This window comes from Geotrypetes seraphini, chromosome 4 (genome assembly GCF_902459505.1).
Source record: "Geotrypetes seraphini chromosome 4, aGeoSer1.1, whole genome shotgun sequence".
NCBI lineage: Eukaryota > Metazoa > Chordata > Amphibia > Gymnophiona > Dermophiidae > Geotrypetes > Geotrypetes seraphini.
The window spans coordinates 135,388,204-135,413,769 of NC_047087.1; the positions used below are offsets into that span (position 1 = coordinate 135,388,204).

Consider the following 25,566-nt stretch of genomic DNA (forward strand, 5'->3'; position numbering starts at 1 on the left):
CTTTTGCTTTATTCTGGAAAGTTCTGAAAACTTTTTTGTTTGCTAAACATTTTGGAAATTAACCATTTCAGTCTACTTTTTCTTGTCAAATTTATGTATTATGTTTTACATTATTGAAAACCGAGTCAAGCTCCTCTTGGTTGATGACTCGGTCTATAAAACTAAGTTTTAGTTTAGTTTTACAGTCTATGACCCAGAAATAACAAAGAAGAGACAATTTAATTTAATCATGTATTTTTAATGGGTATAACTAATGGGCAGACTGGATGGACCGTTAAGGTCTTTATCTGCCGTCATTTACTAGGTTACTATGACAAAGTCAGAGGGCAAGCAAACTCCCAGGGGAATGGACCCTGAGTCTGAGAAGGGTGGCACAAGCTGGCTGGCTCCACAGATGCACCAAAGTTTCTCCGTGAAGTAGCGGTCCGGCTCTGCAGGACTGCGTCCTTTTCTCTGACAGCAGACAACCGGGGAGGGGTCTCAAGGCACTGAAGCCACCGAGAAATGAACTTTAAGTGAAAAAATAAGAAACAGAAGCAGAGCAATAGCAAAAGACTTCTGCTCGTACTGCTTGCAGAAATTAAAACTAGGGTTTGTTACTAACTCTGAACTGAGGGGGTGGAGCATGTGTTCAGAAAAGATGTAGATTTCTGCAACACCTAGACTGTGGGTCTAGCATATGGAATGCGAAAGGGACGTAACAGAAGGAAAAATTATGTTCTTACCTGTTAATTTTCTTTCCTTTAGACGCAGCAGATGAATCCAGAGACCAATGGGATAGCACACATCTACCAGCAGGTGGAGATAGAGAAACTGATTAATAGGTGGTTCTATTGGCTGGCACACCTCCTGCATCTTCAGTATTGCTCCTTGCCCAAGCATCGTAACCATCAATATACTTAGCATGTAAAAAGACTTCTTTCCCATAACAAATTTCAAAAGGTAATAATACAGAATACAACTATCAATAATAACAGACTTTGAAAGTTTCAAAAGAAAAAACTGATAGTCAATATCCAGAAAGGGTGGGGCTCTGGGATTCATCTGCTGCGTCTAAAGGAAAGAAAATTAACAGGTAAGAACATAATTTTTCCTTCCTTAGCAACAGCAGCAGATGAATCCAGAGACCAATGGGATGTAGCAAAGCAATCCTCAATCTGGGTAGGAAGCAAACGCTGCCTCTGCAACAACCGAAGCACTAATCGCTGTCTCTGCATGCGCCCCCACATCCAACCGGTAATGCTGAGATAAAGTATTCTTGGAAGACCAAGTAGTCGCATGACAAAACTCCTCCAAAGAAAAATCCTCTGGAGTATGTCTAAGTAGCCGCCATTGCTCTGGGTGAATGGTCATGAAGTTCTTCTGCCAACCACTTCCCTGCCATCAAGTAAGCATAAAGAATGTCCTCCTGGACCCTTTGAGTGATGGAGGCTTTGGACGCTGCCATACGTTTGTCGCATCCCTTGAAAAATACAAAGAGGTGATCTAAACGACTAAAAGTCATTAGAAACCTAAAGATTGCGGAGAATGTACGCACTTTCAAAAAAATGCAGTGAAGAAAAGCTCGCCTCCCCATTCCTCCTCCCAGGAAGAAGGAAGGAAAAGTGAGAGTGACATAAAAGAAAGGATGACACCACCTTAGAAAGAAATTGTGGTACTGTCCGAACTGCCACCCCAGAATTTGTAAATCGGAAAAAAGAATCCCCGCCGTACAAGGCCTGCAACTCAGAAAAACACCGAACTGAAGCCATGGCCACAAGAAACACTGTGTTCAACGTCTCAAAAGACAAGGTTGAAATGAAGACTTCTGTAAACTGAGAAGTACCTTAAGACTGTACTCCGGACAGGGCTTCTTAAGAGGTGTACGAATATACTGTACTCCTTTTAGGAACTGAACTTCATGAAGCTGAGAAGTAAGCGAAGAGTGAGATACCTAGCCCTTGTAACAAGCTAAGATTGCCACTTGAAGCTGAAGGGAATTGAATGCTAAGCCCTTGGCAATACGCTTGTGCCAAAAAAGAAAGAATATAAACATAGAACTCTGGAAGGGTGCCAATGTTGAGAAGTACCGAAGAAAGGAAAAGCCTTCAAACAGAAGCAAAAGCCACAGGTGAAGACGAGGACAGAAGAGGAAGATGGGATTCCACCCATTGAAGTAGAATCATAACTTTACTCGCCAATTGCGTGCATCACGTACTTTCTTGGCTGTAGAGAAATACCACTGTCCTAAAAGACCTTTATCGTCATTCCGGAAGAATGGCCTGAAACTCCTGAAACGGTAGCCTGACCATGCTTCAGTCCAGAAGAATGAACGAGTACTGAGTCTCCTCTTAATACCAGACTCCTTGCGCTGAGGATTGAAGACACTGAGCCCCCCAACAGCCTGGGATGTTTGGTGAATTTGAGCCAGTCCAGCAAAGACCGAGGTATATGTTTGAAAAGATTAATCTCGCTGAGCCACCAAATTATATTGAGCGATGCTTGAAGAGCCTACTAGATACTACAATTGGAGCCGGGAACCACTGGAACAACAGCGACTGCTGTAGCGTTCTCGTGTGAAAGCAAGCCGAAGTTCCCAGTGAAGTCACCACCATAGATTCTAGAACCTGTACAGAATCCCATACTCTTGTTCTTGATGACTGAAGAAGGCAAACCTAACACTGTAATCTGTTGCCCCAGTCTCTGGGAAGAAACACATTCCTCTCTTATGTGAACAATATCCCCTGACAGTTCAATAATTATTACAGGAGAAAAGAGCTCTTTGGAGATCTGAAGATTCACATCTAAAGAATTGAAGAAAAGAAGTTCAAATAAAAGAAATCACCCATTTGTGTCTGACAAATTGACCTGGCTGGAAGACATCCAAATCAAGCAGTCGTCTAAGAAAGAAAGTACCTGAATCTCCTGTTTGCGCCTAAACGCCACTACTGCCCTCATTTTCTTAAGTTTATTAGGATTTTATATACCGCCTATCAAGGTTATCAAAGCGGTTTACAATCAGGTACTCAAGCATTTTCCATATCTGTCCCGGTGGGCTCACAATCTATCTAACGTACCTGGGGCTATGGAGGATTAAGTGACTTGCCTAGGGTCACAAGGAGCAGCGCGGGATTTGAACCCACAACCCCAGGGTGCTGAGGCTGTAGCTTCAACCACTGCGCCACACACTCCTCCTGTTCATGGAGCCATGGCTAGGCCAAATGGGATTTGCCAAAACTATCACATATACACAACCTTAGATTGACATATTAATCCCGTTTAGGACCTCAGCGGTGCAAGCTGTGAGAGAGTTTCATTCACAGGATTGTTTGCACTAAAGTCTTCATCGGTCTTGATATTTTATATATTTTTAATTATTTTCTTAGTTAGATATTTTAATTATAAATAAGTTAGAAAGGTACTCATCTCTTTTAGAAAAGCATAGCAGGGGCTCTTCACCAACATAGGCTATGTTTCACCCAGGGGGCTTTATCAAGGTATTTTCCCCTGACAAAAAGAAAAAGAGAGTCACCAAAAAACATTTCAATCATACTACTTTCTCTTATATTTTTCAACTAACTCATACAGACATATCTTCAAGCCCATATCAGTAGCCAAAAACAGTTTTTAATAGAGAAAATCTTAGCGCATACCTTTGTTATGCCGGTTCCATGAATACTGCCGATAGTGTCTAAAGCAGAGACATGGTGGCGGCGTTTTTTTATCCCAGGGGTAAACGTAATGATCTCATACAGACGTACCCAATCAGAATCACAAGAAAGCAGGGGGAAATTTAAACTAATGTCATCCATTCCACTTCAGAATTCAGGCCATTCGGTTTAACAGTATTCAGAGAAAAAATCAGTTGTTGTTCTTTAAAGTTTAGACGCTCCACATGGTTACCACCCTCCCACCCCATCTCAATACTTTCAACTATTCTCCATTTAAGATCTGTTATTTTATGCCTCATGGCCTGCCAGTGTTGAACGAGCGGCGCTTCTAAACTTCCAGTGTTAATTTTAGATTTGTGCTCGGTCAGCCTGATCATGATTTTCCTACTAGTTCTTCCAATATAGACCAGGTCACAAGGGCATATTATCGCATATATAACATGGGTACTGTTACATGAAGAATTTCTCTTTAGTTTAAAAGTCCTCTTGGTACCTGGATGAGTCCATTCAGGGCCCACAATTGCTTGTGAGCACCACTGGCATTGTCCACACACTTCCTGAATAAACCTTTGTTCCTTTGTAGCTTCATCTTTTTCCTCAAATTTTTGTAAAGATAAAAACTCTCCAATAATTCAACCTCTCTTAAAAGAGACTGTCGGATGTAATTGAAAACATGGGTGAAGCTCTAACACAGGCCAATGGGACTTAATACTTTGGAAAAATCTACTGCTTAAATCTGTATAGGGGAGCACACAAATCAAGTTCTCATCAATCTCATTATTTTTGTTATTTTTACTTTCTTGAATCAGTAAAGATCTATTAGCATATTTGGCACGAAGATATGCTTTCCTGATAGATTTTTTCAGATATTGTCTCTCACGAAATCTCTGAGTCATTATTTCTGACTGTTTTTCAAACTCATTTCGATCAGAACAAATCCGTCTGATTCGTAAGAACTGACTCCCTGGTATATTATATTTCAGAAAGTACGGATGGTAACTCGAGAAATGTAAGAAATTGTTCCGTTCCACTTTCTTCCTATACAGAGTCGTTTTAATAGATTGATCTTTAAAAATCATTAGATCCAAATATGCAATCTTATTAGGATGAACTGTCATAGTAAAGGTGAGATGTGGATCCAAGGTATTCATCCATGTGAGGAAATTTTCCAATTCTACATATGATCCACCCCAGAAGATCAATATGTCATCCAAATAGCGTTTCCATAATTTTACATTATGAAATATTGGTGCAGGGTATATATGATCTGCTTCAAATTTAGAGACATAGAGATTAGCCACCGAGGGTGCTAGGGTTGCCCCCATCGCGACTCCTTGTATCTGATAGTAGAAATCACCTCGATACCAGAAATAATTTGATCGAACCACTAGCGTAGCTAGTTTCATGAGCCAGTCTGTTTTAAAACGGCCCAAATCCATGTTTTCCAAGGTTTCTTCAACAATCTGTAAAGCAGCATATTGAGGTATTTGGGTATATAATGAGGTAATATCAAGAGTAACCAGATAAGTAATTTCAGAAATGTTATTCACTGTCTCTAAATTCCTTAGCAGATGAGCAGAGTCTTTCAAATAGGAAGGAGCTTTCTTTACCTCAGATTTCAAAAAATGATGAACAAATTTTGACAGCGGTTCAAGCACCGAATTCCTAGGGCGCCCTGGAGGATTCTTAAGATTTTTATGAATCTTTGGTAGTAAATAGATTTTTGGAGTAGAGGAATACGTTTCCTAAGGAATTGGGCCTACTTCTTTGTAATCATCTTCCTTTTTGAACCTTCCTCCACTATTTCTTTTATCTCCGATTTCAGTTGCATTACAGGATCTCTATCTGCTTTAGAATATGCAACTGTATTGGCTAGTTGTTTCAAAACTTCTCTATGATAATCAGAGCGATCCCAAATAGTAATAGCCCCACCTTTATCTGCTCTAACTACCAATATACCAAACTTCTTTTGTAGTTCTTTAAGAGCAGTAGCCTCACTTCTAGAAAGATTAAACTCCCTATATTGAGAAGAATAAATCTTCTCAATATTAGCCAGATCTTTTAAGACTAGATCACAATAAGTACATTCGGTCCTTGTATATCTTTCGGCTTCTGCATTTACTGTGGTCTCTACAAGTAAAATCATTAAATCTCGACTACATCTATTTAAAATAGCTGTCCATTTTTCCATGAAGGATTTATCCATGAGAAAAGTTTTAGGTTCTTTAAGGATCCTTAGTCCTCTGGGAATCAGATTGTTGAAGAAACCTTGGAAAACATGGATTTGGGCCGTTTTAAAACAGACTAGCTCATGAAACTAGGTACGCTAGTGGTTCGATCAAATTATTTCTGGTATCGAGGTGATTTCTACTATCAGATACAAGGAGTCGCGATAGGGGCAACCCTAGCACCCTCGGTGGCTAATCTCTATGTTTCTAAATTTGAAGCAGATCATATATACCCTGCACCAATATTTCATAATGTAAAATTATGGAAACGCTATTTGGATGACATATTGATCTTCTGGGGTGGATCATATGTAGAATTGGAAAATTTCCTCACATGGATGAATACCTTGGATCCACATCTCACCTTTACTATGACAGTTCATCCTAATAAGATTGCATATTTGGATCTAATGATTTTTAAAGATCAATCTATTAAAACGACTCTGTATAGGAAGGAAGTGGAACGGAACAATTTCTTACATTTCTCGAGTTACCATCCGTACTTTCTGAAATATAATATACCAGCGAGTCAGTTCTTACGAATCAGACGGATTTGTTCTGATCGAAATGAGTTTGAAAAACAGTCAGAAATAATGACTCAGAGATTTCGTGAGAGACAATATCCGAAAAAATCTATCAGGAAAGCATATCTTTGTGCCAAATATGCTAATAGATCTTTACTGATTCAAGAAAGTAAAAATAACAAAAATAATGAGATTGATGAGAACTTGATTTGTGTGCTCCCCTATACAGATTTAAGCAGTAGATTTTTCCAAAGTATTAAGTCCTATTGGCCTGTGTTAGAGCTTCACCCATGTTTTCAATTACATCTGACAGTCTCTTTTAAGAGAGGTCGAACTATTGGAGAGTTTTTGTCTTTATAAAAATTTGAGGAAAAAGATGAAGCTCCAAAGGAACAAAGGTTTATTCAGGAAGTGTGTGGACAATGCCAGTGGTGCTCACAAGCAATTGTGGGCCCTGAATGGACTCATCCAGGTACCAAGAGGACTTTTAAACTAAAGAGAAATTCTTCATGTAACAGTACCAATGTTATATATGCGATAATATGCCCTTGTGACCTGGTCTATATTGGAAGAACTAGTAGGAAAATCATGATCAGGCTGACCGAGCACAAATCTAAAATTAACACTGGAAGTTTAGAAGCGCCGCTCGTTCAACACTGGCAGGCCATGAGGCATAAAATAACAGATCTTAAATGGAGAATAGTTGAAAGTATTGAGATGGGGTGGGAGGGTGGTAACCATGTGGAGCGTCTAAACTTTAAAGAACAACAACTGATTTTTTCTCTGAATACTGTTAAACCAAATGGCATGAATTCTGAAGTGGAATGGATGACATTAGTTTAAATTTCCCCCTGCTTTCTTGTGATTCTGATTGGGTACGTCTGTATGAGATCATTACGTTTACCCCTGGGATAAAAAAACGCCGCCACCATGTCTCTGCTTTAGACACTATCGGCAGTATTCATGGAACCGGCATAACAAAGGTATGCGCTAAGATTTTCTCTATTAAAAACTGTTTTTGGCTACTGATATGGGCTTGAAGATATGTCTGTATGAGTTAGTTGAAAAATATAAGAGAAAGTAGTATGATTGAAATGTTTTTTGGTGACTCTCTTTTTCTTTTTGTCAGGGGAAAATACCTTGATAAAGCCCCCTGGGCGAAACATAGCCTATGTTGGTGAAGAGCCCCTGCTATGCTTTTCTAAAAGAGATGAGTACCTTTCTAACTTATTTATAATTAAAATATCTAACTAAGAAAATAATTTAAAAAATATAAAATATCAAGACCGATGAAGACTTTAGTGCAAACAATCCTGTGAATGAAACTCTCTCACAGCTTGCACCGCTGAGGTCCTAAACGGGATTAATATGTAAATCTAAGGTTGTGTATATGTGATACTATTGGAGTTTAACCTTAGAAAAAATATATCTTCTATTGCCTTATCTATCTGTATCTGCCAAAACTGACAGCGCTGCTCAATGAGAGCTAAGCGAAGATAGTGCAAATTCGGTGACCATAGGGAAATTTGTAAATATTCTCCGGAAATATCTAACTCTGAGAAACTAATTTACCAGAATGAGATCTAGCCCCCGTCTGACCAATTGTCTCATCTTAGGCACTATGAAGTAAATGGAATAACTTCCCTTAGTTCCAGAAGAACTAAAACTACTGCCCCGAGTACCAGTAACACTTATAAGGGGTCTCGCACGAACGTAACCTTTGGAAGCTCAATACATGGTCACTCTAAGAAAGAATCTGAAATGGGAGGAGGATTCAAAGTTGCAAGCATCCTGAAAAATGCCCAAAGCCCCCTGACCTGATATCATAGTGTCTCCCCCCTCATGAGAAAGCATAAAGATTTACCAGAGGAAGTGAAGATCCCTTCAGAATGAAAAGCAGACAGTTGGGGAACGGCTGGACAAGAGCTGTAAATTCTGGAAGAAGAAAGGAACTTTCCCACAAAAAATCCAGCTTTGCGATGTAAGATGGAGTATGTTGGAATCCTGAAAACAGTACTAACTCCATGTAATGTTAGCCAAAAACTTACTGCCTTTAAAGTGAAGACATACTAGATACAATCTAGAAGCTGCATTGAATGCCCCATGGGAAACAATCTGCATCCTAATTGTTATCAGATAAAGTTCACATCCCTAAAGAGAGCTTCAGGGATGATTCCAACAGCCACATAGCATTTGCTACTCTGTGGGTTTGCTACTCTGTGGGTTTGAGGGACAGCTCTTCCTGCCAGTTTGAGGGACTGTCTAGAAGGTGCCATAAGAAGATGGCGACCTGAGAAATCTGTGCAAGAAGCTTTGAAACTTGGAGTCCCTGGCACACTAGAAATAGAAAACAGTTCAGGAATCAATTCTATAGTGCTACCAGACACACATAAAGCACTTTAGTGCTACCAGACACACAAAGCGCTGCATAGAGGCACAAAGAATAAGAAAACCTCTAAACCTACATAGACTCACCCTTCAGAGACACCGAGAGAGACAAGAAGATACCCGTATGAAACACAGGGTACTCTCATGCCGCTGACATCACTGTGCAGCAATTTGCCTTCTGCCAACCTGTAACGGCAAAAAACCAAGATTGGGCAGCTGAGCACAGGGCAAAATCTCTTTCTTAAACACCATGAGGCATAACAGTACAGTCGCAATTAAAGTAGTTAAGTCTTTTCAAGCAGAGAGAGTGGGGAAACACACACACAGGGTATATCACCGCAACAGTGGCAAAAGCTGTTGAAACACTCCTGACGCGTAGAACCCCGAAAACAGGGAAGCTGCGGAATAGTGACCTAAGTCAGCTGCAAAATAAACTCCGTGAACGCTGCGCTGCTCCCGCTAGCACCGGAGACCCAAGCGCGTGCCTGTTTCATGCTGAAATGAGCTGTCTCTATCAACAATTAAAAACTTACCCAGAGCCAACCATTAAAACATTTTTCCCACTGACATGGTATAAAATGCTTAAAATGAACATTGGAGAGAAATAAATGAATGCTGCTTCTTTCTCAACTTAGGAAAATATGTGCACGCCTCTTGTGCTCAGTCAGGAACCGACTATGTGAAGAACACACCCAGAGCCGTCCAAATAGTTATCTCCACCCGACCACGGTAACTGCCAAGCAGTTGGGGAGAAATCCCACTACTGCTGTGGCGCTGCTGCCAGAGTATGAAAACAAGTGTGCGCCTACAACACGCGGGAAGGCACTAGTTCCATCAATGGAGCTCTCTATCCATACACGCGAAACCCTTTACTGAATAAACTTCATAAAATTGTAAATTTACTTCTCAGTCACTAAACCATTTCCACAACTCTACAAAATATAGCGTTTGATAAAAAAACATATTCCTTCTGTAGACTCACACCGAACCCACAGCTCCACCACAACCAGAAACCAGAAAAGAAGTGCAAATAAAACATATACTCACAAAAAGAACCGAACAAAAGACCCGGCGTGGAAAACTAAAGAAAGCGATAGGAGATAAGAAAAAATCATTACGGATGTGGAAAAAGGACAAAAACGGGGAAAACTGAAAAGAGCACAGGAAGCTTCAAAAAGAATGCCACCACGTGGTTAGAAGAGCAAAAAGAGAATACGAGGAGAGGCTAGACAGGGAAGCACGAAATTTCAAACCATTCTTCAGATATGTTAAAGGGAAGCAGCCAGCAAGGGAAGAAGTGAGACCGCTGGATGAAGGAGATAGGAAGGGAGTGGTGAAGGAGGAAAAAGAAGTGGCGGATAGACTAAACATGTTCTTTTCATCAGTATTTACAAGAGAGGACACATCCAACGTGCCGGAACCTGAAAAGATCTTCAAAGGAGATCAAGCAGAAAAATTAACATCCATGGAGGTAAGCCTCAAAAATGTACTCAAGCAGATAGATAGATTAAAAACTGACAAATCTCAAGGCCTGGATAGAATCCACCCTAGGGTAATGAAAGAACTAAAAGAGGAAATAGCGGAATTACTACAGCAGATCTGTAATCTATCTCTGAAAACAGGTGAGATCCCGGAGGATTGGAATATAGCAAATGTTACGCCCATCTTTAAAAAAGGGTCAAGAGGTGACCCGGGAAACTACAGGCCGGTAAGTCTGACTTCGGTCCCGGGGAAGATGGCGGAAGCGCTGATAAAACACAACATCGATGAGCATCTAGAAAGGAATAAACTGAAGGAAACAAGTCAACATGGCTTCTGCAAGGGAAGATCATGCCTAACGAACTTATTGCACATCTTCGAAGGAATTAATAAACAAATGGACAAAGGGGACCCCATAGACATCGTATACTTGGATTTCCAAAAAGCCTTTGACAAGGTAGAAACATAGAAACATAGAAAGATGATGGCAGATAAGGGCTACAGCCATTCAAGTCTGCCCATACCATTGACCCCCTTTTAAGTCTACTGGCCCCCTTAACTCTACTGACCTGCTCTATTAAGTCTATATCCTAGCGACCCTATTCATTGGTATGACTCCCGCAGTGATCCCACATAGGTATCCCATTTATTCTTGAAGTCTGGGATACTGCGGGCCTCGATCACCTGTACTGGAAGCTTGTTCCAATGCTCTATCACTCGTTCCGTGAAGAAGTACTTCCTGACATCTCCACGAAACTTCCCTCCCCTGAGTTTGAGCGGATGTCCTCTTGTGTTCGAGGGTCCTTTGAGAAGAAAGATATCATCTTTCACCTCGACCCGTCCCGTGATGTACTTAAATGTCTCAATCATGTCTCCCCTCTCCCTACGCTCCTCGAGAGTATAGAGCTGCAATTTGTTCAGTCTCTCTTCGTACGAGAGACCTTTTAGCCCCGAGACCATCCTGGTGGCCATCCGCTGAACCGACTCAATTCTGAGCATATCTTTACGGTAATGTGGCCTCCAAAATTGCACACAGTATTCTAGATGAGGTCTCACCATGGCTGGCATCATGACCTCAGGCTTCCTGTTGACGAAACTTCTCTTGATACAACCCATCATCTGCCGTGCCTTAGATGAAGCCTTCTCCACTTGAGTAGCAGTCTTCATGTTTGCACTGATGATCACTCCCAAGTCTCGTTCTGCTGTAGTCTTGGTCAAAGTTTCTCCATTCAAGGTGTAAGTTCTGCATGGATTTCCATTTCCGAGATGCATGACCTTACATTTCTTGGCGTTGAAGCCCAGCTGCCAGACAGAGGACCAACTTTCTAAAGTACGGAGGTCCTGTTCCATAGTATTTTGCAGATTGTAGCCGTTTATGATATTGCATAGTTTGGCATCATCAGCGAATAAAGTTACCTTACCTTGAAGCCCTTGAGTCAAATCCCTAATTAATATGTTGAAGAGGAGTGGACCCAGGACTGAGCCCTGCGGCACTCCGCTGGTCACTTCCGACATTTTGGAGAGGGTACCGTTAACCATCACCCTCTGAAGTCTGCCACTTAGCCAATCTTTAACCCATGCAGTTAGTGTTACTCCTAACCCCATCGATTCCATCTTGTTCAGCAGTCTGCGGTGTGGGACGCTGTCAAAAGCCTTCCTGAAGTCAAGGTATACGACGTCTAAGGACTCTCCCGAGTCCAGCCTTCTTGTTACCCAGTCAAAGAAGCTGATAAGATTGGACTGGCAGGACCTACTCTTGGTGAATCCATGTTGACTGGGGTCCAGGAGATTCCCCTCATTCAAGACCGTATCTAATTTATGCCTACTACGGAAACTGAAGAACCATGGGGTGGAAGGAGATGTACATAGATGGATCAAAAATTGGTTGGCGGGTAGAAAGCAAAGGGTAGGAGTGAAGGGCCACTATTTGGACTGGAGGAGGGTCACGAGTGGTGTCCCGCACTCTGTCCCGTACTCTGGCCGCTGCTGTTCAATGTATTTATAAATGATCTAGAAACAAGGTCGAAGTGCGAAGTTATAAAATTCGCAGATGACACCAAACTATTTAGTGGAGTTAGGACTAAAGAGGACTGCGAAGATTTACAAAGGGACCTGAATAAACTGGGAGAGTGGACGAATAAATGGCAGATGAACTTTAATGTAGAGAAATGTAAAGTCTTGCATGTGGGAAACAGAAACCCGATGCACAGCTATACAATGGGAGGGCTGGTAATTGGTAAAAGTAGCCTAGAGAAGCACTTAGGAGTACTGGTGGACAAAACAATGAAGCCGTCGGCACAGTGCGCAGCGGCCTCTAAGAAGGCGAATAGAATGCTAGGCATTATCAAGAAGGGTATTACAACCAGAATGAAGGAAGTTATCCTGCCGTTGTATCGGGCGATGGTGCGCCCGCATCTGGAATACTGCGTCCAATATTGGTCACCGTTCCTTAAGAAGGATATGGCGATACTCGAGAGGGTACAGAAAAGAGTGACGAGATTGATAAAAGGTATGGAAAACCTTTCATATGCTGAAGATTGGAGAGACTGGGGCTCTTTTCCCTGGAGAAGCGGAGGCTTAGAGGGAACATGATAGAGACTTACAAGATCATGAAGGGCATAAAAAAAGTGGAGAAGGACAGATTCTTCATACTTTCGACAACTACAAGAACGAGAGGGCATTCGGAAAAATTAAGAGGGGCCAGATTCAGAACCAATGCTAGGAAGTTCTTCTTCACCCAAAGGGTGGTGGACACCTGGAATGCGCTTCCGGAGGGTGTGATAGGTCAGAGTACGGTATTGGGGTTCAAGAAAGGATTAGATGATTTCCTGAAGGAAAAGGGGATAGAGGGATATAGATAGAGAATTAGTCTACAGGTCCTAGACCTGATGGGCCGCCGCGTGAGTGGACTGCTGGGCATGATGGACCTCTGGTCTGACCCAGAGAGGCATTGCTTATGTGCTCAGCACTATGAGGGCAGAATTGTTTAATAGTCACCGTGGGCTCTTTTTTTATATATAGTGAAGGGAAAGAAGAAAAATCGAGACCCAGTCAGACCTCTATAATTGGAGGAAGGGTGAGGCAGGGACGTGGGGGGCCCAGGTGTAACCCCTAAAGCCAGCACCGTTCAGCCGGACACCCCTGTCTCACTGAAGAGAAACCTCAACAGGAGAAAATAACTATCCAGTCACAGCCAGAATCCAGGAGCTAGTTGAATAGCGACCATCACCTGCTGGGAGATAGAGCATACTGAAGATGCAGGAGGTGTGCCAGCCAATAGGACCACCTGTTAATCAGTTTCTCTATCTCCACCTGCTGGTAGATGTGTGCAATCCCATAGGTCTCTGGATTCATCTGCTGCTGTGATTAAGGAAATGAGTTTTACAGAGTTCCACAGACCACCCCTGAAACTCCCAAAGCAAATAATGGAGGTGTACTTACAGTCTGTGAAGTGCCTGCCTGCCAGCTCTGTTACACTGCAGCTGAATGGAGGAAAAATAATTTCTGCCTCAGAGACTTCCAAATGACCAAACTTGAAGATCTTCGGACTGCCAGCTGGACAGACTCCGACTATAACCTTTGCCCCCACGGATACCTCTCCACACGACAAGGGGTGGGAAATGCAGCCTGCGCCCTGAAACCCAGAGGGATATTTTACCCAGGACACATACAGCCTGCACTTAAACCCCTGACAGGGTCAGAGGGCAAGTGAACTCCCAGGGGAATGGGCCCTGAGTCTGAGAAGGGTAGCACAAGCAGGCTGGTTCCACAGATTCTCCGAAGTTTCTCTTTGAAGCAGTAGTCCTGCTCTGCAGGACTGTGTCCTTTTCTCTGACAGAAGACTCTGCACAGGGTCTCACGGCACTGAAGCCACCAGAAAAAAAAAAGAACTTTAAGCAAAAAAAATAAGAAAAAAAGATGTAGAGCATATCCAAAAAGACCTCTGCATAGATTGTTTGCAGAAATTGAAACTGTAGGGGCTCTAACTCACTCTCTAAGGTAGGAGGATCACATGTTCAGAAAAGTGTGTGGATTTCTACAACTCCCGGATTGCAGGAAGGGATTGAACACGTGGAGGGGCATAATCGAAAGGGACGTCCATTTCGCAAGTTGTCCAAAGTCAAAAAGAGCCTAAGTCCCATTTTCGAAAGAGACGTCCAACGTCTTTTGACTTTCGAAAATCGTCCAATTATACGTCCTGAAGATCTGATCGTCCAAGCCGCTAAAACGTCGATCTTTAAAGCACATTTTCGTCCAACTGTCTGTCCAAGTCCAAAACGTCTAGAACAAGCCCTGTTGGACGTGGGAGGGGCCTGCAAAGTGATGGACAGAACACCCAGACATGGCACCTAAATAGTGGGGTACCTTACAGGGCACTGCTGTGAACTTCACAAACAGGGTGCCATGTCTTCTCCTCACTACAGCTCCCTTATAGGTGACGATGAGCCCCCAAAACCACCTCCAGAATCCCCTAGACCCACTTATCTACCACCCCAATAGCCCTTATGGCTGCAGGAGCCACTTATATGCCAGTAAAAAAAGGGTTTTGGGGGTGTATAGGGCAGTGCACATGTTTAAGTATCAATGCAGTGATTACAGGGGCTTATGGGCATGGGTCCTCCTCTCTATGGGTCCCTAACCCACCCCCAAGACGACTTAAGCTGCCTCTGTGCTGGACGACTAGGCTTTCCAATGCCAGGCGGCCAGGTGATGATGGTCTGGAGGCTGAATTTTAAAGTTGTGATTACAATTTTTATGGGGGTGGGGGGGGTCGGTGACCACTGGGGTAGTGTGTGTGGGGGGTCTGTTTTATATGTTTTCAGTGCATATCTGGTGAGTTTAGGTGGGTTTTTGTGACTTAGACCATGTTTCAAATGGTCTAAGTCACAACGTTCAAGTTCCGTCGATTGTGGGCTGTATCACTTTTGGTTATACATGCTGTATGACTAAGTCTAAGCCGGCCCACGACCCGCCCAACTCCCGCCCTCGACACACCTCCCAAAATGCCCCATTTAGCTTTGGACGTTGAGCAGTACTATGAGGGCCTAAGTCATTTAGAAATACGTCCAAAACCCAGCGCTTGGACGCTTGGATTATCAACGCTTGGACGGTTTTGAGAAATGTTCGTCCAAGTGCTGACTTAGGCCAGTTTTTGGACGTTTTTCTCTTTCGATTATGAGCCCCTTAGAGTATGGATGTAACAGAAGGGATGTAACAGAAATATATTTTCTCAGCCTAGTCCTCATATGGTCAGCATTATCAGTAAAATAGTTCAATCACAACCTCGTTTACTACTTTTTTTGTCAAAATACTAAAGTTTCCCTTCTTCCCTTCTACATATCATCCTGTCATTTAAAAATATATCAAAATTACCTGTAAATGGCCTGCTTGTCTGTATCCATTGGATTCTGTGATTCCAAAGGCATTGAGCCAAGTCCCTCAGCTTCAGTTTCTGGGCAGTTTGTATTTTCTTCAGTTTTTAAATCATTTACTACTTGCATCTAAAGGAAAGAAAATCAAAATGTAATGGTACATCCAGAATCACTAATAAGTCTTCTGTTTTCCAAAAGAACATTGGTATTAATAAAAGCCAGATGCTTTGTATGATTTGATAATTATAAAAAAAAAAAAAAAAGAACATAAGGAATCAAGCAAAACTCATTTCAATGCCCTACAAGGCTGACTTCAAAAGGTCATTTCAAGATTTAGCTATTATAAAAGACCAGGGGCTCTTTTTATATCAAGCCTCTTTTAATGAGGGTCAGAGCACTTACCTCGCAGGCCCATGCTAAAAACCTCTAACAACAAAGGAGGGGAAGTTACTTACCCATAGCAGGTATTTTCTAAGGACCAACAAACTGAATATTCTTACTCTTGAGTGATGTTGACCAATACAGCCCTTGCAAGAATGCTTCCCAGCATCTATTCTAGAAGCGCTTTGACGCTTGCAATGCTCCTGCTAGAAGCTTTTGGAAGCACCTCCCTGCACATGCGTGCACTTTCCTACTTGTCACAGTTGAATGGGACCATTTTAGGCTTGAATGAATTGCTGATAGAGTTCAACTCCAAGGGGAGGTAGGCAGGTGAGTATGAATATTCATCTTGCTGTCCTCAGAGAGAATACCTGCTACAGGTAATTAACTTTGTTTTCTCCAAGAACAGGCAGGATGATAAAGCATAGTTACTTACCATAACAGGTGTTATCCAAGAACAGCAGGCAGATATTCTCACTGATGGGTGACGACACCGAAGGAGCCCCGGTATGGACCACTTTATTAGTGCATCGTCACTTTAAGACTTTAGAACGTTCACGATAGCGCACACCGCGCATGTGCGAGTGCCTTACCGCCCGACGTAGGCGCGTGGTCCCTCAGTTAAGATAAGCCAGCTAAGTAGCCAACCAGGGGAGGTAGGTGGGATGTGAGAATATCTTCCTACTGTCTCCAGATAACACCTGTTACGGTAAGTAACTGTGCTTTATCCCAGGACAACCAGGCGGCATATTCTCACATGTTGAACTCCCTAGCTTACTGCAATGGGATGGAGGGAAAGTTGGCCATTAAGAAAAAAATAAATTTTGTTAACACTACTTGGCTGAAATGACCATCTCATCTGGAATAGGATTCTAGACAGTAGTGAGATATTAACGTGTGGATTGAGGACCAAGTGTCTGCTTTGCAAATTTCATCAATGGGAGTAAAACGTAAGAAAGCTTCTGAGGCCGCCATAGCCTGAGCATAGCAGAAGGAAATACAGGCCGCTAGCCATGTAGAAATAATTCTCTAGGTGACAAGTTCGGCCTGGTTTATTGGGATCAAAGGAGATGAACAGTTGAGGTGGTCCTTTTTGGCTTAGTCCTTTGTAGGTAGTACGCCAAGGCTATAAGAAAAAGTTTGACAGGGTTACACTCCTCTATTTGCAGTATCATTGGTTACCTGTCCACTATAATTTAATTTAATTTAATTCTTATATACCGCTAATAACCGTGAGGTTTCTAAGCGGTTTACAAAAATGATGCATTAAAAATACAATAAATAAAAACTAAATAAATAAGATAGGTACTTGGAAATTCCCTAACTGTCCCAAAGGCTCACAATCTAACTAAAGTACCTGAAGAAACAGTATGAAAAATAAAAATAAAAAGACAGAGGTAGAGATAGAGATAGAAATGAAATATTCCAACAAGTAATGAATAAATAATTTAAAGATAGAATTAAAATAATAATTAAAGTAAACAGAATAGAGATAAAAATAAGCATAAAGAGAAATAGAAACACACTCCAAAAAAGCACCAAGATCTTTGACTTCTAATTATTATGATCATTTAACACCAGATCTTAAATGCCTTTCCGGAATACATCATATCCCTATCCCTCTCCATATCCACCTCCATCTCCACCCCAATTCACTTCAACCACCATTCCCATTCTATTCTTTAACTGCCGTCAACCCCAGTTCTGATGGCTATCATCTGGGTCACGAGTTTCCTCCAAGAACAGGTGGCATCTCTGGCAAGGTAATCTCCACCGCTGCCGCACATGATGCGAGATCCTCAGAGGTAGACCCTTTGGAATGGGGGAGGAGTGAAGATGGTGTCGGGTACCCTGCTGGAACAGGCTCCCGAACCGACCGTTGGTCTGAGCGTCGGTCTGCAGCTCTCCTCTGTCGGCTCTCCCCTGCTGGAATGGGGGAGGGGTGTAGATGATGCTAGGTGCCCTGCTGGAAAGGGCTCCCGATCTGGCCGTTGGTGCTGAGCGCCGTCAGCGCTGCTCCTCCCGTAGTTCTCTCCCCTGCTGGAACGGGGGAGGGGTGTAGATGATGCTAGGTGCCCTGCTGGAAAGGGCTCCCGATCTGGCCACTATAGAATTTGATTTAAAGCCTTAACCCTTGCACATCGAGTTTTTTTATTCAGTACAGCCTGACTACTTACATTCATTTCTAATTCCTTATTCACCTTCAAGAACTTTAAGATCTATTCAAGACAACAGATAAGCACTCCCTTCGGTTAATAGAGCAAGGTTGGAGTCTACACAAATTAAGGCGTTCTACTTTGGAACCATTTATCTCGAGAGTTAAGATTAGAGGAAAAATTCAAATCTTTTAAAATTATGTTAAAAACGTTTTTTTTTAAAGAAGCACTTGGACAAGATTTGATCCAATCTGAACTAACCCATGTTTTTAAAATAATTTTATGGGTCCTCAGTCAGCAATCATGTGAAATTTTTATTTTTTATTTTTTTTCCATTTCAAAATTTTAACATACAAAAGTACAATAAATGTTAACAAGACAAGATATAGACAGGCTGTACACAAGCAAGAAATCATGAAATGATATCAATATAATACAACAAGTTGATCTATGCCAATCAGAGGAAAGTATCAGCACAACATGCAGCCAAAAACCATGAATAGTATCGAAAGCAGAGAGACACTGGAGCCATACCCCTATAGGAATGAAGACAGATAGATTATATTGTAAGCATCTATATTTTAGCACAATAACTGATTGTCATCATTCTATATTGCAATAACAGTTGACCGGGCTCCATATTTTGGTATAGGAGATCATGGACTTGTGCTTTTCCGCTATGATCCTTTCGTACTTTACTGTAAGGCATAACATATTCCACCAGGTAACATAGTTCACTCTAGATAGATCTTTCCAGCAATGTAAGATATTCTTGAGGGCCAGAAATAGCAAGATGTTGAGCAGCCTTGCATTATGATCAGGCAGTGTATGCAATAGGCCACTGTAACCCAGTATGACAATGCGCAAACTTAGAGGTTCCTGTAAGTCTAAGATTGCAGAAATGGTTTCTCAGATTTTATTCCAGTAAACTGTTAGGTGTGTACCGTCATAAATCATATGCATTAATGTGCCTTCCTGTGAGTTACAAGACCAACACATAGGAGAGAGTCCATTGGAAAACTTTGCTACCTTAGTTGGAGATCAGTGTGTTCTATGAAGGAGGAAGAACATAGATTGGAGAACACCTGCAGAGCGGGAGGATTTGAACATATTTTCCCAGACTTCCTGCCATACCTCATCCTCCAATGAGAGTCTCAAATCCCATGCCAAGCATTCATTATACTTGTCAACGAAGGAGTTGAAGACTTCCTCATAAGGGCATACTATCATGAGGCAACTCCTTTTTTATTATTATTGATTAATGATGTCTGAGAAAGTAATTCTGGGGTATTCCGTAATTGCCCTACTACCGGAAAAAGAGCATTCAAACAGTGTCTCAGTTGCATCCAACGGTATTGCTGATGAAGAGTAAGTTGTAACGAGTTCGTAATTCAGCAAAGGACATCCACTGAGAATCTTCTATCAAATCTTGAAGAGTCCAAATACCACAGTTCTGCCATAATATCCAATTAATTGATCTATCCTGTATCTTAATATGATCATTATGCCACAGCATTATTGTACGGGATTCGTGCCATTTAATTTCCATCAAGCTATCAAAAGCCTTGAGAACGTCATGGGTGGAATAGTAAATAGGCTATTTTTGGATGAAGAGGGGCGGAAAGAGTAAAGGCAAGGCGAGTGTTACCATTCAGGCTTTTTTCCAATTGCAACCAGATAGGGTAATTAGCATTGGAATCATCTATCAGCCACATCTATCCATGTCTCATGATAAAAGCTTGATGATATTGCAAGAAGTCAGGGATGTTCCCCCCCTAGATTTGGGCTGTTTTAATTTATGCAATGCTATACGGGGTTGTTTATTTTGCCATAAGAATGCACTAAGGCAATGTTCAATATCGTGGTACGTGCGTCTTTTGAACAGAAATGGTACCATGCTCAGAATGTAATTTATTTTGGGTAGGATCATCATCTTGATGGTGTCCAAGTGACCCCACCAAGTTAACTTTGGGGGGGGACCATTTCTGAGTAGAGTCTTTAATTATATTTAAAATATAATCTGTGCTGTACTGCTCTATATCCTCCAATGTGAGGCCCACATATACACCAAGGTATTTATCGGATTCCAAACAAAACCATGAGAGTTCATTTCATGCCCGACTTAAACACAGTTCAGCGGCATTAACTCAGACTTAGTTGTGTTTAGTCTGTATCCAGAGACTGATGCATAACAGTCAATCACTGGAGTTATATAGAGAATGACGTCATCAGCATAAGCAGATAGTTTGGCGTCCATGGCTTCATGAACAAATCCCTTAATGGAGTCATTTGCATGGATAGTAGCTAGCAGTGGCTCTAGTGCCAAGTTGAACAGTAGTGGCAAAAGTGGGCATCCCTGCCGTGTTCCTTTTGATGGTCTAAAAGAATCGGAAAGATGACCATTTATGCAAATTTTAGTAGTGGGGCACAATATAAAACTTTTGACCATTTGAAAAATTGCCTGGGAAAGCCAAATTTTGTGAGGGTTATGAACAAAAAGGGCCATTCTACTCAAAAGCCTTTTCAGCATCTAGTGCTAAAAAGGCAAGTTTAGAAGTAGAGAATGACACGGTAGATGTTACCCGCGGTTAGCCACGAGTAGCCATGGGTAAACCACCAAAACAAAGGAGGGGGTAAGGTGCTCACTGCAGGTATGGGGACAAGGCCATCCACTGCCCCGTGGAGCGGTGAATGGCCTTGTCTCTGCAGTTAAGGGAGGGAACGCGCGTGATCAATGATTGCGCGCAGCCCCCTCCCTTCTTCCTACCTACCCACCCGAATCTATCTATCTCCCTCCCTCCCTCCCCCTTGCAACGAACCAATCTTCCATTGACTTGAAGGCTTAGTAGAATTTGATGGTAATGTTTTCCTGAATGTTTGTTGTTGCGTGAGTTAGGTCTATTCTATCTACCAATGGAGTTCTTTTTTTGTTGTTGTTATTTTTATTTGATTGTATCATGTAAACTGCTTGGACCAGTAAAATGAACGAGTGGTATAACAAGATTAATAAACCATAAAGCACAATTACTTACCATAACAGGTGTTATCCAGGGACAGCAGGCAGATATTCTCACATGTGGGTGACGTCATCCACGGAGCCCCAGTACGAACAACTGCTAAAGCGCCCTTGCACTTTAAGATTTTAAGTACGTGATTAACCGCACCGCCCAACGTAGGTGCATGCACCTCAGTTCAGATAGCCAGCTAAGAAGCCAACCAGGGGAGGTGGGTGGGTTGTGAGAATATCTGCCTGCTGTCCTTGGATAACACCTGTTAAGGTAAGTAACTGTGCTTTATCCCAGGACAAGCAGGAAGCATATTCTCACATGTGAGTGACCTCCAAGCTAACCAGAAATGGGATGGTGGGAGAGTTGGCTATTGAGAAAATAAATTTTGTAATACTGCTTGGCCGAAATGTCCATCCCGTCTGGAATAGGATTCTAGACAGCAATGAGAAGTAAAGGTATGAACCGAAGACCAAGTAGCCGCTTTGCATATTTCATCTACAGGAGTAGAGCATAGAAAAGCTACTGAAGCTGCCATAGCTCGAACTTTGTGGGCTGTGATGCGACCCCCCCAGTTGCAGCCCAGCCTGAGCAAAACAAAATGAGATGCAAGCAGCCAACCATTTGGAAATTGTCCTCTTGGAAAAAGGGTGCTCTAACTTGTTTGGATCAAAGGAAACAAAAAATTTGTGGAAAAGATCTATGTGATTTGGTTCGTTGCAAATAGTAGGCCAATGCTCGTTTGCAGTCTAGAGTATGAAGAGCTGTTTCTCCAGGATGAGAATGAGAATTGGGAAAAAAATACTGGAAGAACAATCGATTGATAGAGATGAAACTCAGTAACAACTTTGGGTAAGAACTTTGGATGGGTGCGGAATACCACTTTATCTTGATGAAATATTGTAAATGGTGGATCTACTACCAAGGTTTGAAGTTCACAGACTCTGTGAGCAGACATTAGAGAAATGAGGAAAACTATTTTCCAAGTGAGGTAAGATGACCCATATACATTGGTTCAAATGGAGGCTTCATCAGTTTAGCAAGTACAACTTTAAGATCCCAAACTACTGGAGGTGGTTTGACATTGAATAGTCCTTTCATAAATTTGGAAACTACAGGATGAGCCGAGAGAGGTTTTCCATCTAATGGTTGATGAAAAGCAGCAATTGCACTGCGATGGACTTTAATGGAGGTGGATTTGAGGCTAGATTGAGGTAAATGGAAAAGATAATCCAGAACCAAAGATAAGAAGGTGGATTGTTGCTCCTGATGATGAAGATTGCACAAAGCAGAAAACTGAGTCTATTTTTTTAGAAACATAGAAACATAGAGGCAGAAAAGGGCTATAGCCCACCAAGTCTGCCCATTCCAAAGTATTCGCTCCCGAATTTACTCCCTTAAAGATCCCACGTGAGCATCCCATTTACTCTTAAAATCTTTCACGCTGCTGGCTTCAACAACCTGCAGTGGGAGTTTGTTCCACTGATCCACCACTCTTTCGGTGAAGAAGTACTTTCTGGAGTCTCCTTGAAACTTCCCTCCTCTGATCTTCAGCAGATGCCCTCTGGTGGTCGAGGGACCCATAAGACAGAAGATATCATCTTCCGACTCAATGCGACCCGTGATGTACTTAAACGTTTCAATCATGTCTCCCCTTTCTCTTCGTTCCTCAAGTGAGTATAGTCGCAACTTCTTTAGTCTTTCTTCATACGTTAGATCTTTTAGCCCCGAGACCATCCTGGTGGCCATTCGCTGAACCGACTCGATCCTCAGCATGTCTTTACGGTAGTGTGGTCTCCAGAATTGAACACAGTACTCCAAGTGAGGCCTCACCATGGATCTGTACAATGGCATAATGACTTCAGGTCTCCTGCTGACAAAACCTCTGCGGATACAACCCATCATTTGTCTTGCCCTGGAGGAAGCCTTCTCCACTTGATTGGCAGCCTTCATGTCATCACTAATAATCACTCCTAGATCACGTTCTTCCTTGGTCCTAACCAAGGTCTCTCCATTTAGTGTATAAGTTCTGCGCGGGTTTCTCTTGCCCAGGTGCATTACCTTGCATTTTTTAGCATTGAAGCCCAACTGCCAAGTCGTTGACCATCTTTCCAGCAGTAGTAAGTCCTGTGTCATATTGTCAGGTAATAAGCTGTTGCCTACAATGTTGCAAATTTTGGCGTCATCGGCGAACAGTGATACCTTTCCCCTAAGTCCTTGCGTCATATCTCTTATGAATAAGTTGAATAAAATCGGACCCAAGACTGAGCCCTGCGGTACTCCACTGAGCACGTCCGACGCTTCTGATGGGGTACCGTTCACCACCACCCTCTGTACTCTACCGCTCAGCCAGTCCCCAACCCATTTAGTTAGAGTGTCTCCCAAGCCCATTGATTTCAGCTTGTTCAATAACCTTCGGTGTGGGACGCTATCAAATGCTTTACTGAAGTCCAAATACACCACGTCCAGTGCCTCCCCGGCATCCAGTTGTCTAGTAACCCAGTCAAAAAAGCTAATAAGATTGGATTGGCAGGATCTACCCTGGGTGAACCCGTGTTGGTGGGAATCACGTAGATTTTCCTCATCTAGGATTGTGTCAAGATTCTGCTTGATCAGTGTTTCCATGACTTTACACACTATAGACGTGAGACTCACTGGCCTGTAGTTTGCTGTCTCTGTCTTGCTGCCCTTTTTGTGTAGTGGGATTACGTTGGCGGTTTTCCAGTCCAAGGGGACTCTTCCTGTGCGTAGGGAAAGATTGAAAAGCACAGATAATGGTTCCGCCAGGACTTCACATAACTCCCTGAGTACCCTGGGGTGTAGGTTGTCTGGTCCCATGGCTTTGTTCACTTTGAGTCTTGATAGTTCGCTGTAGACGCTATCTGGCGTAAATTCGAAATCCTGAAACGGGTCTTTCTGGTTATCTCCCGTCTGAAGCTGTGGACCGTCTCCCGGTGCCTCACATGTGAAGACTGAACAGAAATATTTGTTTAGTAGTTCTGCCTTGGCAGAATCTGATTCTGCAAAGTTACCATCCGATTGCTTCAGGCGTACAATCCCATCTTTGTTTCTTTTCCTGTCACTAATATAGCTAAAGAAAGATTTATCTCCTTTCTTAATGTCCTGTGCTAGATTTTCCTCCATTTGGATTTTGGCCTCTCTGACTGCTTTTTTGACAGCTCTGGATCTGTCTAGATAGTCCTCTTTCGCCTCCTGTTTTCCTAAATGTTTGTAGGCGATATATGCTTCTTTTTTCTTTTTAACTAGGTCTGAAATATCTTTGCTGAACCATTGGGGTTTTTTGTTTCTCCTGCGTTTACTTACTGTTCTTATGTAGCGGGTTGTCGCTTCATGTAGGATGGACTTTAGAGTCGACCACATATCCTCCACATTGTCAGCTTTTACCTGTTTATATAGCTCTTGATGGATAAATTCTCTCATGCGGTTGAAGTCTGTGCCTCTAAAGTTGAGAACCCTCGTTGCTGTGTGTGACTTAGGGAAACCCTTCTCGAGATTGAGCCATACCATATTATGGTCGCTGGTGGCTGGTTTTCTGGAAGCATTCAAAATATCTCTGACAGGTTGAGAAAAATGAAAATCAGGTGAAGTCAGCCTGAGATACCAAGCTGTCATGTGTAAAGACTGTAGGTTGCGTTGAAGAAGAGAACCTTGACTCTGTGTAAGAAGAGATGGAAAATTGGCAGAAGAAGAGGCTCCCTGATGCTTAGTTGAAGTGTCTAGGCCACCAAAGAGCTATCAGAATCATGGTGGAAGACTCCTGTTTGAGTTTGACAAGCATTTTGAGGATAAGTGGAAATGGAGGAAACGCATAGAGGAACTTGTTTGTCCAGTCCAGGAGAAAAGCATCTGCCTCCAGGCGATGAGGAGAATAGAGACTGGAACAGAACTGGGGCAGCTTGTTGTTGTGGGGTTCCCCATTGAGAAAAAAATTAGATGGAGAGCTGCTGAGTTCAGCGTAGAGAATGACATGGGGGAAAAAATCTGTTCCCATCAATACCCCGTCCACATCCCACCGTCCCCTTCACCGCCCCACCCCATCCCCACCACCGCCCCGTCCCCGCAGCATCCATACAAGCCTCAGTACTGTAATATTTAGCTTATTCTTTCCTTATGAATCAAAGTTCTGGCTGCTGAACTAGAGAAAGAGATGTTCAGCTGGCAAGGCTTTGTTTATAAATTTTTATCAACATAACTAATATACTACTTTATCCTAAAGCAAAATAAATAAATAAATATAATTTTTTTTTCTACCTTTGTTGTCTGGTTTCTGCTTTCCTCATCTTCTCATTCAATTCCTTCCATCCAATGTCTGTCTTCTCTCTGCGTCTTCCATTTGCTCTGTTACTGTGCCTCTCCCTTCAC

The 25,566-nt window shown here is 42.4% G+C and overlaps 1 protein-coding gene across 3 annotated transcripts in view; it reads right to left on the reverse strand.

The window, feature by feature from the left end:
• PKNOX1 (PBX/knotted 1 homeobox 1) overlaps positions 1 to 25,566 on the reverse strand; it is a 388,408-nt gene that overhangs the window by 175,324 nt on the left and 187,518 nt on the right. For all 3 annotated transcript variants that reach the window (XM_033942740.1, XM_033942741.1, XM_033942742.1), the window contains one exon: positions 15,643 to 15,770. In XM_033942740.1, the coding sequence (XP_033798631.1) occupies positions 15,643 to 15,770 (128 nt within the window). The remainder of the gene's footprint in view (positions 1 to 15,642; positions 15,771 to 25,566) is intronic.